The sequence below is a fragment of the Mobula birostris genome, chromosome 7 (genome assembly GCF_030028105.1).
Source record: "Mobula birostris isolate sMobBir1 chromosome 7, sMobBir1.hap1, whole genome shotgun sequence".
Taxonomy (NCBI): Eukaryota; Metazoa; Chordata; class Chondrichthyes; order Myliobatiformes; family Myliobatidae; genus Mobula; species Mobula birostris.
In genome coordinates this window covers 174,816,398-174,829,911 of record NC_092376.1, presented here as the reverse complement: position 1 = coordinate 174,829,911, position 13,514 = coordinate 174,816,398, and the positions used below count along the sequence as shown (strand labels likewise).

Genomic DNA, 13,514 nt, shown 5'->3' with positions numbered 1-13,514 from the left:
GCAACTTACAACAGCCAATGAATCCACCAACTGGTACATCTTTGGACTGTGGGAGGACGCTGGAGTACCTGGAGGAAACCCATGCAGTCAAGGTAAGAATGTACAGACTTGGATCATGTGCAGGGTAGTGTGTTCAGCAGAGACATTGTGGGCCGAATGGCCTGTTACTGTGCTGTTCTATATTTTTAACGGTAGGTGATTGAAAGGTGTTCAAGGGGACGTTGTAAATGGATCTTAGGAAGTTTATCTGCAGGCCAAATCTTTTGTATATTTAAAATGGAGGTTGATAGGTTGTTGATTGGACAGGACGTCAAAGGTTATGGGGAAAGGGCAGGAGAGGGAAAATTAATCAGCTTTGATGTACCAGATGGCCTGATTCTGTTCCTGTATCTCATAGTCTTATGGTCCAACAGTGTACAGAAAGAAAATGCTAAAAACACTCAGCAGGTCAATCAGCATCCGTAGAGAAAGAAGCTCAAGAGTTAGAAATCTGAACTGAAGAAGAGAAATATGCAGCTGAGGTTTTGTGGTGGTAGATCTCTCTGTGGACCAGGAAGGGGTGAGGGGTTAATGCCCACACCTCGAGATCTCAGAGGCTGAGCTGAATGGTTCCTGTGCCTCCTCTCAGGTATCAGTGTATCCTCAATCTCATCCGAGTGAAGGAGGAAGACTTTGGGAATTACAGCGTCCAGGTCTGGAATGAGGATGACAAGAAAGAATTGACCTTCACTCTGAGCGTAAATGGTAAGGAATTCTCTGCTTCACTCTTCTTCATATGGAATCACAGCAATACTAGATTACAATTCTTTTTTTCTGCTTTCCTCCCCTCTTTCCCTCTTTCCTTTCTTTCTTTTGTTCTTCTCAATAAGCCTGGACCACCAAACTGCACCCATGTGACTAACTATCCGGTACGTCTTTGGACTAGGGGAGGAAAGCAGAGCACCTGGAGGAGAGGAAACCACGCAGTTCACAGGGAGAACGTGCAAACCCCGTACAGTCAGTGGCAGATTGTACCCGACTCACTGGTGCTCTAACAGAGTTGTACAAACCACTATGCTGTGATACACATGAATTGCAGTTTCAAGTTATAATGCAGTCATCTCTATCCAGAACACCCTCTAACCCCTGAGGGGGCCACTCTTCCCAGAAAACGCCATTGTACTCGTGAACACGACACTCTCCTTTTCCAGGGACATAACCACGGCAGAGGAGCAGGCAGTCAGCTTAGGCAGAGCCCTGGACCTGTGAGTGGTCACCTTGGCCAGCCCCAGGAGCAGTTCTATCAGGAGATACCGCAAGTGACCTTTCCCCTCCATAATGGGTGACCGTAGACCAGGAGCTGACTCTTGAGAAGCAGCCCCTTTAGATATTCGAAGGAGCTGTAACCTCTCACACTCCATATAAATGAGGCATACTGACTCCCTTCCAGCCACAGAATGGACAGGTGGACAGGTTATCAGTGAACCAACTCAGAAATTGGTTGCACAGCACTGCCCTCTGCAAAACCTTCCACCCCAGGTCCCCAAAGAACAGGGAAAGGACCCCTGCATAAAGAGGCTCCCTCTGGGGATATCTTTCACAGCAGAACGGCTGGGTGGTAAAACAGACTGCCACCGCGTGGCAAACAGCTTACCATTCTATCAAGAAGAGAACAGCTCACATGTCCCATCTCAAAGGCTGACTGCCATTAATTTCTAGCCAATGGGGAGATAGTCACAGACTGATACAGCCAATCAAAACAGAGAAGGTCATTTGTCCATATTGCCTGTGCAAACCCCTTCCAAAGAATCACCTCCTCATCTCTGTGCAGAAAAAAGATTCCCACACATCTGCTTTCTTCAACCTTTCCCTCTCTCATCTTAAGCCTAGGTCCTCTGGTATTTAATATCTCTACCTGGGAAAAGGATTCTGAATGTCTGTCTCATAATTTTATAAACTTCTATCAGGTCTCCCCTCAGCCTCCAGAAAAAACAATCCATGTCCAACCTCTCCTGATAGCTAACACTCTCCAGTCCAGGCAGCATCCTGGTGAACCTCTTCTGCATCCTCTCCAAAGCCACTACATCTTTCATAGAGCACAGTACAGACACACACACAAAGTACTGAAGGAACTCAGCAGGTCAGGCAGCATCTATGGAGATGTTGCCTGTTTATTCCTCTCCATGGCTGCAACTGAGTTCCTCCAGCACTTAGTGTGTGTTATTCAGGTTTCCGAGTAGCTGAGAATCTCTTGTGTTTCCAGTACAGGCCCCTCAGCCCACAATGTTGTGCCAGCTGTTTAACCTACTCTAGGATTAATCTAACCCTTTCCTCCTACATAGCCCTCTATTTTTCTGCCATCTACATGTCTAAGAGCCTTTAAACGTCTCTACCACCAACCCTGGCAGGGTGTTTCACACATCCACCACTCTCTTTTTTAAAAAAATACTACCTCTGACATCACTACCATACTTTCCTCCAATCATCTGAAAATTAAGCTCGCTTGTGTTTGTCATTTCTACCCTGGGAAAAGGTCTCTGGCTGTCCATTCCATCTATGTCTCTTATCGTGTAGAACACCTCTCTCAAGTTACCTCTCATCCTTCTTCACTCCAGAGAGAAAAACTCTAACTTGCTCCCGTAATGGGGTGTCCAGAACTGCACACAGTACTCTAGCTGTTTCCTGACTAAAGTTTTCCACAGCTGCAATACTCAATATGTGAATCTCTTTCTGTTAACTACAATGCAGCTGCAATACTCACTAAGTAAATCTCTTTCTGTTAACGGCAGTGCCAGCAAGAATCTTGGATCTTAGTGACTATCTACATAGCAATGGCCTCCAGACCGTAACTTGCATTACCGAGGGCTCGCCTTTGCCGGAAATCACCTGGTACACATGCCAGAACCTAAAGAGGTAATAAAACCATAACCATTTGCTGGAGTTATCAGAGTGTCCACCAAATGAGGGGAGAAAGTGACAGACAATACCTTCCGAATATTGAAAGACCTAAATAGAGTGGACATGTATAGAATGTTTCCAATGAAGATTAGCTTTATGTATCACATGTACATCAAAACATACAGTGAAATGCATCAAATGCAAGGAAGGCAAATGCAATGTTAGAATTCATTTCCAATTTGGTTTGGGAGCTGAAGGTGAAGGAACTCTTAAGAGAATCTTAGAATGGCATCCGTTAGTCTTGCGAGACCATGGATCTGTGCCTGGAAAGTCTTCACTCTCCAGGGCGCAGGCCTGGGCAAGGTTGTATGGAAGACCAGCAGTTGCCCATGCTGCAAGTCTCCTCTCTCCACGACACCAATGTTATCCAAGGGAAGGGCATTAGGACCCATACAGCTTGGCACCGGTGTCATTGCAGAGCAATGTGTGATTAAGTGCCTTGCTCAAGGACGCAACACGTTCCCTTGGCTGGGGCTCGAACTCACAACCTTCAGGTCGCTAGTCCAATGCCTTAACCACTTGGCCAGCTCATTGGAAGAGTACACCAGCAGAAAGGACGGCAGAGCAGCAATGGCTGTAATTTCTGGGAACAATTGGGGATGCACAGGATAGATACATCCCAAAGAAGAAGTATTCTAAATGCAAGATGACACAACTGTGGCTGACAAGAGAAGTCAAAGCCAACATAAAACCAAAAGAGAGAGCATATAACAGAGCAAAAATAAATGGAAAGTTAGATGGATTAGGAAGCTTTTAAAAACCAACAGAAGACAACTAAAGGACTACAAGTGGGGAAAAGATGAAATATGAAGGTAAGCTTGCCAATAACATCAAAGAGGATACCAGAAGTGTTTTTCAGATATATAAAGAATACAAGCTATTGGACCACTGGTAAATGATGCTGGAAAGGTAGTAATAGCAGACAAGAATAAAGTTGATGAACTGAATAAGTATTTAACATCAGTATTCACTGTTGTGGAAGACACTAGCAGTACACCAGAAGTTGGAGAGTGTCAGGGGGCAGAAGTGAGTGCAGTTGCTATTACTATGGAGATGGGAAACTGGAGGTAGACCTGCCTGGACCAGATGGACTGCACCCCAAGAATCTAAAAGAGGTGCCTGAAGAGACTGTGGAGGCATTAGTAATGATCTTTCAAGAATCAATAGATTCTGGCATGGTCTCATCATCGGGGTCTCTCTTCCCGCCATTACAGACATTTACGCCACACGCTGTATCCGCAAAACAAACAGCATTATGAAGGATCCCACACACCCCTCGTACAAACTCTCTTCCCTCCTGCCACCTGGCAAAAGGCACCGAAGTATTTGGGCTCTCATGACCAGACTATGCAACAGTTTCTTCCCCCAAGCCATCAGACTCCTCAATACCCAGAGCCTGGACTGACACCAACCTACTGCCCTCTACTGTGCCTATTGTCTTGTTTATTATTTATTATAATGCCTGCACTGTTCTGTGCACTTTATGCAGTCCTGGGTAGGTCTGTAGTCTAGTGTAGTTTTATGTAGTTCAGTGTAGTTTTTGTATTGTTTCATGTCGCACCATGGTCCTGAAAAACATCTCGTTTTTATTGTGTACTGTACCAGCAGTTATGGTCGAAATGACAATAAAATGTGACTTGATCTTTCTGTGAGTCATTGGATTGCCCCGACTTTTGAATAACTAGCAGAGATAGCAGATCACCAGCCACTTCTTTTGCTGGTGGCAAGTCACCTTTGAAGCAGACCATGGAAACTCCCTATGCGCAGAGGTCAACTTTCATGACTTTTATATGGAAATCTGTATTAAAACAAACAAGTTTATTGTCAGATGTTACCCAGAAGGGCAGAGAAGCCTCCCTCCAGAGACTTCAGTTATAATTATTATAACTATTATTATTACATTACCTTATTATAATTTGGTATTATTAAGTTACTAAGTAAATAATTAGTAAGTGTTTGTATGTACACATATTGTTTAGCATAGTGCCCCCAGTAAAAAAAAAGACAGTTGATACACTATTAAAATAAAGGGGGAGAAGTGTACCATATAACCTACTGTATAATATAGGACTACTTTATGTCGTACTAATACATCGTGTTGAGCATGCGCTATTAGGCGCGTATTGATCTGTACATACGTGTTCAGTTTGGGTTCTGTAAGTAAAAGCCCCTGTGAATTTAGCTCCACTCTCTAGCGATTTTGTTAATGATATTGTTGTGTAAACGGCCACATACACAACAGAAAGGCTTACCATATGATGGTTTGATGGCTCTGGGCCAGTACTAGCTGGAATTTAGAAGAATGAGAAAGGATCTCATTGAAACTTAACAAATGTTGAAAGGCCTAAATGTAGTGGATGTGGAGAGGATAGTGGGGGAAGAGGAGGATCAGAGGATACAGCTCAGAATAGAGGGACGTCCATTTAGAACAGCGATAAAGAGGAATTTCTTTAGCCAGAGAGTGATGAATTTGTGGAATTTGTTGCCACAGGTGGCTGTGGAGGCCAAGTCATTATGTATATTTAAGGCAGAGGTTGATGGGTTCTTGATTAGTCAGGGCATGAAGCCATACGGAGAGAAGTCAGGAGAGCGTGCTGGGAGAGAAAATGGATCGGCCATGATAGAATGATGGAGCAGACGCATTGAGCCAGATGGCCTAATTCTGCTTCTACACCTCATGCTGTAAACATTAACAGCACATTGGAGTGTGAATGAGATAACATCCACGAGTCCAGAAAGTCTGTTGGACCAGCACCATCGATGTCTCAAGTGTGCACAAAGACCAGAGTTCTACAGGAACAGGGGCAAAAGGCTTCAATGGAGGGTTTGTCGAGCACAGACTAGCCTCTTTCCATACTGCGTGACTCTGACTCCTATAGGCCTCTGAGGGAGGGTGGGGGCAATAGAGTAGGATTGATGAGTTTGAGTTGCATATGGATAGGATCTAAGGTCATGACTGGACTCATCGTGAGCTGGTACAGGTACAGTAGGCTGAAAGGCCACTTCAGTTTCCATGCTCGGCCTTCATTGGGGTCAGGGCTATACACAGACATAGAGTCACACAGCGCAGAAACAGGCCCTTCAGCCCATCTTGCCCATGCAGTCCAAATTTCCCCTGGAAGCCTGTCCCATTTGTCCACTTTTAGCCCCAATCTCTCTAAGCTGTTCCTATCCACATACCTGTCCAAGAGACTTTTAAATGTTGTTAGTGTTTCCACCTCAACAACCTCCTCTGGCAGCTCGGTCCTATACCGACCATCCTCTGGGTAAAAAAGTTGCCCCTCAGGTTCCTATTAAATCTCTCCCCTCTCGCGCTCAAACCAATGTCTTTATTCTGGATTCACAATCCTGGGGAAGAGTCGGAAATCAGAATCAGGTTTATTATCACTGGTATACTGTATGTCATGAAATGTGTTGTTCTGTGGCTGTAGTACATGAAAAATTACTGTAAGTTACAATAAGCAATATGAAAGATAAGTAGCACAGGAAAAGAGGGAAGTAGTGAGGCGGTGTTCGTAGATTCACAAACTGCTGTGAAATCTGACGGTGGAAGGGAAGGAGCTGATCCTGAAGCATTGAGTGTATATCTTCAGGCTGCTGAGCGAGTATATTCACTCTGTCTGTGCCCCTCATGGTTTGATACATCTCTGTCTTCTTCAGTCTCCTAATCTCCAGTGAAAGTCCCAGTCTACTTAACCTCCCTTTACAATTCAGTCCCTCGAGCCCCAGCAACATTCTCCTCTGCACTATTTCCAGCCTCACGGCATCTTTCCTACAGTAGGGTGACCAAACCGGAACAAAAAATTCCAAGTGTGGTCTCACCAACGTCTTGAGCAGCTGTGATATAACATCCCGACTTCTGTAATCAGCAACACACACAAAATGCTGGAGGGACTCAGCAGGTCAGGCAGCCTCTATGGAAGTGAATAGACAGTTGATGTTCTGGTCCAAGACCCTTCTTCAGAACTGGAAAGGGAAAAGGAATCGGGAAGATGACAGTGCCCTGACCCATGCCAAATGCTTCCCTCACTGCCCTGTGTAACTGGGGTGCCATTTTCCTGCCCATATCTCTGTGTTGAATATTGTTAGAATAGAGTGAGTGGGGATGAGTTTCCCCTGTTAATTCCTAGTATCGCATAACCACTACTTCCGGCTGGGAGTCTGGAAATCATTCAGGAATCTGCCGGCTGATTTTTCCAGGTGTAACAGCAAAGACAGGAAGTGGATACCACTGAGAGCGAACAGCAGCAGCGTCTGGGTGGAGAAACATGTCCCTGAACGGCAAGCTAACCAAGTCTATCGGGTCCGGAGTGTCCTGACCCAGGACAGTGGTGGTGGGATTGCCGCCGTGCGCTGCTCCACCAACAACGGCTTCGGCAGCATTAACCGCGAGGTCAAGCTGGTCTCCAGTGGTGAGTGGGTCAGGCTGGGGGAGGGAGGTCAGGGGGTGGGGGCTGCAGATGATTAGGGATGAGAGGGAAGTCCTAATGGGACGGTGGGATTGGGACGGGTGAGAGGGGAGATGGAGGGTCAGGTCATCTCGCTGAGGATGGTGGAGATAATGGGTTGAGGAGTCTTCAATGAGATTAAAGATTCCATATTGTTTAATATCATTTCCAGTACACTAGTGTGAAGGAGAATGAAATAATTGTAGGAGAGCCCTTTTATTGAAGTGGAAGGATTCTAATCCACCTACAGTCTTTTATTGGCTCTCTTCCATTATGTCCTGTTTAAGTTTAGAGAAAATAAGAAGTCGAACATTTGATACATCCTTTAAATTTGAGCAAATCTGGCGACCTTTTATCCAATATTTTCATTTAATTTGATTTATTACTCTTCCAATCTTTATTTTCGAAGTTTTAAATTTGATCAGAAAGTCTTTCTTTCTTTCTTTTTTGGTCATATCCTCAAAATAGACTGCCCGGTCCCTTTTTTTTTGTTTCTTTTTTTATATAATGTGGGGGGTTTTTTCTCTCCATTTAAAACTCAGTACTTTTCCTTGCCTCTTCATGAACTGATAAGAGGAGAATTGCTGTTTTCTTTGTTGGGCACGTGGCCAAGTGGTTAAGGCGTTCGTCTAGTTTACCTCAAAGTTGCCAGCTCGAGCCTCAGCTGTGGGCAGCGTGTTTGTGCCCTTGAGCAAGGCACTTAACCACACATTGCTCTAGTGTCTGTGTGAGGAGTGGCACCCCACACAGACTTCCAATCTGCACCTTGTAAGGCATGAAAATGCCCGACGCAGGCCTCTCATGGTCTGAGTCGATGTTCCCCCCCCTCCCCCTCCTTTTTTATTATATATTTTATACCAGCTTAACAATAGGTATGACTTTGACAATGTCTATCTTAACCTCAGTTTGTATTGTTATCGATATATATATTTGAGATAATTCTCCTCTTGATTGTATTTATGTTCCTTTTAAATCAATAAAAAGATTAATAAAGAAAGAAAGATAATTGTTACTCTGAGATCCAATGCAACAAAAAAGAGAAAGAACACAATAATAAAAACACGCAATAAATATAAACACATAAGATAATTTATATACATAATTAAAACTATGTTTATAAAGTGACGCTAGGCACAGGAGTGTCTGTACACAAGATGACTGACAGGAAATGATAAGGTAGTGGTGGTTGGGGTTGTGGAGGGGTGGGGGTTAGTGGGTGGAGGTGTTGATCAGGCCTCACTGCTTGGGGAAAGTAACTGTTTTAGAGTCTGGTGGTCCTGGTAGAGTGGGACAAACAGTCCATGACCCAGGTCGGTGGGATCCTTCATGATGTTACCAGCCCTTTTCTGTATACCTGTCCTTGATGGTGGGTAGGCTGGTGTCTATGATGCATTGGGCAGTTCTGACTACCCGTTGCTGAGCCTTCCCGTCCGCTGCAGTGTAGTTTCCTACCAAGTAGTGCGTTCAACACCATCCGCCCCGCTCTGCTGGGGGAGAAGCTGACAGCGATGCAGGTGGATGCCTTCCTGGTGTCATGGATTCTTGATTACCTGACTGGCAGACCACAGTACGTGTGCTTGCAACACTGTGTGTCCGACAGAGTGATCAGCAGCACTGGGGCTCCACAGGGGACTGTCTTGTTCTCCCTTTCTCTTCACCATTTACACCTCGGACTTCAACTACTGCACAGAGCTTTGTCATCTTCAGAAGTTTTCGGATGATTCTGCCATAGTTGGATGCATCAGCAAGGAGATGAGGCTGAGTACCAGGGGCTACGGTAGGAAACTTTGTCACATGGTGTGAGCAGAATTATCTGCAGCTTAATGTGAAAAAGACTAAGGAGCTGGTGGTAGACCTGAGGAGAGCTAAGGTACCGGTGACCCTGTTTCCATCCGGGGGTCAGTGTGGACATGGTGGAGGATTACAAATACCTGGGGATACGATTGACAATAAATTGGACTGGGTCAAAGAACACTGAGGCTGTCTACAAGAAGGGTCAGAGCCGTCTCTATTTCCTGAGGAGACTGAGGTCCTTTAACATCTGCCAGACGCTGCTGAGGATGTTCTACGAGTCTGTGGTGGCCAGTGCGATCATGTTTGCTGTTGTGTGCTGGGGCAGCAGGCTGAGGGCGGCAGACACCAACAGAATCAACAAACTCATTCGTAAGGCCAGTGATGTTGTGGGGATGGAACTGGACTCTCTGACGGTGGTGTCTGAAAAGAGGATGCTGTCCTAAGTTGCATGCCATCTTGGTCAATGTCTCCCATCCACTACATAATGTACTGGGTGGGGCACAGGAGTACATTCAGCCAGAGACTCATTCCACCGAGATGCAGCACAGAGCATCATAGGAAGTCATTCCTGCCTGTGGCTATTAAACTTTACAACTCCTCCCTTGGAGGGTCAGACACCCTGAGCCAATAGGCTGGTCCTGGACTTACTTCCTGGCATAATTTACATAGTTACAAGAACCTTCTGGGTGTGGACTTTAGAGTGTGCATGCAGCCAGTGGATCACGCAATGAATCGATCAGGCGCCATCATGCGGAAGGTTCTCTTTTGGGCCCAGGCCTTCAAGTGCGCATGTGTTTTTGTCACTGTGAGTCAGTTCGTCACTCCCCCTCTATGAGTTGTCCAGTGTGTATTATTATGAACATGACTCCATTGTCGGTCTTGATCCGCACAATACACAGCAGAATCGGTCCAGTCGTCTATCCATATGTCCAATGTGGAGAGAGAGTGGTGAAGAAGTTGTTTGTCATGCTGGCCCTCATCAGTCAGGGTATTGAGGTGGGATGGCATATTGCAGTGGTACAAGATGATGTTGAGACTGTGTGTTGAAATTCTTTGTTCAGGTTTAGTCACCCTGCTGTAGGAAAGATGGCGTCTGGTATATTATCGGGGCCACGTAGCTTTCTGTGGGTTGTCTCTGGCCAGGGTTTTTCTCACCTCGGCCTCATCCAGACAGACTGTCTGCTCCCCTGGTGCCTTCCTCACCGGCACTTTGTTCTACGCATCAAACCAGGTGAGAAGACATTCAGCCTCTCAGGTAGTGAAGCATCCTGGGTCACTGATGTGCAGGATAGACTTGAAGTCTGTAATCCTCTGAATTCCTTGCCACAGAGCACCTCATGTCTCTGGTATTGCAGAAGAGGCTGTAAATTCTCTGAGAATGTTTTTATTTCGCCTTCCTGATGGAGCGGAAAAGCACAGTTCTTGCTTCCCAGAGAGCTCTTTCATCTCCCAATCCAAAAACAGCATCACAATTCCTCGGCCTAGCACGGACCCTGCAGCAAGTCATGGCTTCCGATTTGCCTTCAGCCGGATATGTTTCGTGATGGTAACATCCCCAGTACACTTCTCTCTGTAGCTGGGTCTCAGAATCCACATGTTCCTCCATGGTTGCCATAGGCAGCAGCCTCCCTGAACATTCTCCAGTTCATATTATCAAAGCAGTCCTGCAGTGCTGAGATTGCCCCTGGGGCCAGGTTTTCACCACCTTTAGACCCGTTTGTATGCTACAATTAACGTCACAGATAAGTGACCTGAGAGTCCAATGTGGGGTCAAGGGACCGTTTTATATGCACCTGGTAGGTTAGTGTAAACCAGGTCTGGTGTATGTTCACCACTGGTAGCAAGATCAACATGCTGGTGGAAGTTATGCAGAACTGTCTTTAGGATCAAACAAACAAACAATTTAGATTTAGGGTCAGAGGTAAAGCTATCTACTTCTTTGTGGCTTCTCTCCTCCAGGCCTGCACTCTCAGCTGGTCACCGTGGCAACCATCCTGGTGCTGTTGGTGATCATCATCATCTCGCTGGTGGTTCTGATGGTGATTTGGAGGAAGGTAAGAGAGGGGGGACACTGAGTGACCGACAGGTTTCCTTGCCCACATTCTCTTCGGCCCTAATACATTCCAGGGTCTCCGCTCCATTCCCATCCACTCTCCCTGTGTCTCTCTCTTTCCCCACTCCTCTCCCTCCTGCTCACTTACTCTCCTCCTCTTACCACCTCTGCCCGTCTCCTCTACCCTCTCCTCCCCATCTCCTCTTACCATCTCTCCCCCTCTCCCCTCCCCTTCCCCCCTCTCCCCTCCCCACCCTCCCCCTCTCCCCTCCCCCTCTTCCACCCTTCCCCTCTCCCATCTCCTCTCCCCTTTTCCCTCCCCTCCCCCTCTCTCATCTCCCTCCTCCTTCTCCCCGTCCCCCCTCCCTTCTCCCCTCCCCCTCTCCCTTCTCCCATCTCCCCTCCCCCTTCTCCCATCTCCCCTCCCCCTTCCCTCTCCCCTCCCCCCTTCCCCTCTCCCTGCAATGTTGGGGAGGCCTGTCCCCATGATGGAGACCACTGGGTTTATAACCCACCTGTGCACTGATCTGTGCTTTGCAGTAATTGTTTCCAATCTGAACCTCATCCTGTCGACAAGTTTGGTGAGGTTCTGACCTGACACCATCATCTGGACCATGACTCCACATATGAATATCAGCCCATTGTCTGCCGCACGAGTCATCCCATAGGCGATCTTAGAATCCACAGTTTCCAACCTTCTACTCTCCGAGCCCTCAATCTCCCTCGTTACGACCTTGCACCTTATTGTCTGCCTACACTGCACTTTCTCTGTAACTGTAACACTTTATTCTGCACCTCAAAGCCCTGTGTAGTGAGGGGAATTCCAGTTCCCACTGAATAGTGACACTGGCTGCCCCAAAACAATGAGTCAGAATGGATCTAATCACGGTACTGATTGACTCATTTCTTCGGGAAAGTACTTTCATAAACTGAAAACATTTAACATCACTTCAGGACTATTTTCTTGCTCGTAAATATGAAACTAAAAGTCAGAAAGCACTTGTCAAACCCCACCACCACACACATTTAGCTTCAGAGCTGCATCTTTTCCACTGTGTCACCAAGCCAACCGGAAGAGATTGTTATGTCAGCTGTTAAACTCCTCAAAAACAGCAGCAGCATTCAATCCTGACTACCCGCATGCTGATTCATTCTTGACATCAGAACACATTATTCCGAAAAGTTAAAGGGGCCAAGGCTTATTGGAGTGTGATACACACTGATCAATAGCAGAAGATTTTCTCTCTCTCTCTCCCTCTGTCTCTCTCTATCTCTCTCTCTATCTCTCTCTTTTATCTGTTTCTCTCTGTCTCCCTTCCCTCTCTCTCACACACGTGCGCGCGTGTACACACACACACACACACACTCACACACACTCACACACTCACACTCACACACACTCACACACTCACACACACACTCACACACACTCACACACACGCTCACACACTCACACACTCACACTCACACATGCACACTCACACACACAGTCACACACTCACACACTCACACACACACTCACACACTCACATACACACTCACACACACTCACACACTCACACACTCACACTCACACACACTCACACACTCACACACACACTCACACACTCACATACACACTCACACACACTCACACATTCACACTCACCTGACTGGGATCTGGAATCAGTTTATTATTTTCATGTGTACTGATACAGCTTCACTTATTTATCACAAATACTTCAAAACATCGATGCATCATCTGTGTGAACAACCATCGCAGCCTAACGATGTACTGGGCAAGTGAAGTTGAGTGAAGTGATCCACTTTGGTTCAGGAGCTGAATGGCTGAGGGGTAATAACTGTTCCTGAACCTGGTGGCGTGAGTCCTGAATCTCCTGTACCTTCTTCCTGTTGGCAGCAATGAGAAGAGACCATTGTCCTGGGTGGTGGGGTACTTGTACAATTCCAGGAGGCAGCGGTTAAGCTGAGGAAGCTGGAAATTAATTAACAGAAATGTGTAAAGGGGGTGTTCCTTTGCAATGGGAGGGGAGTGTCTGAAGGTTCAAGCCTAGAACTTAGAGTTCATTACTGGCACCTCCTATGGTTGAACTGATGGTAGAAGCTCAAAGGTCAAAGACTGAAGTTGGTGACTCCAGAAGTTGACGTTCGTGAGTCTGCAAGTTCAGGCCAGTGGCGGCTGGATGTATGGAGACAGTCTGACCTGGAGTTGGAGATCTGTGCGTGGGTCAGTGTCTGTGGGTGTGTGTGTGTGGGGGTCGGTGTATGTCTGTGTGTAGGTC

General features: G+C 46.4%; 1 protein-coding gene across 3 annotated transcripts in view; it reads left to right on the top strand.

Annotated features, from left to right (window-relative positions):
- pdgfrb (platelet-derived growth factor receptor, beta polypeptide) overlaps positions 1-13,514 on the top strand; it is a 108,426-nt gene that overhangs the window by 68,521 nt on the left and 26,391 nt on the right. For all 3 annotated transcript variants that reach the window (XM_072264123.1, XM_072264120.1, XM_072264122.1), the window contains exons 8-11: positions 629-744; positions 2,769-2,892; positions 7,138-7,349; positions 11,139-11,233. In XM_072264123.1, coding sequence (XP_072120224.1) covers positions 629-744; positions 2,769-2,892; positions 7,138-7,349; positions 11,139-11,233 — 547 coding nt within the window. The remainder of the gene's footprint in view (positions 1-628; positions 745-2,768; positions 2,893-7,137; positions 7,350-11,138; positions 11,234-13,514) is intronic.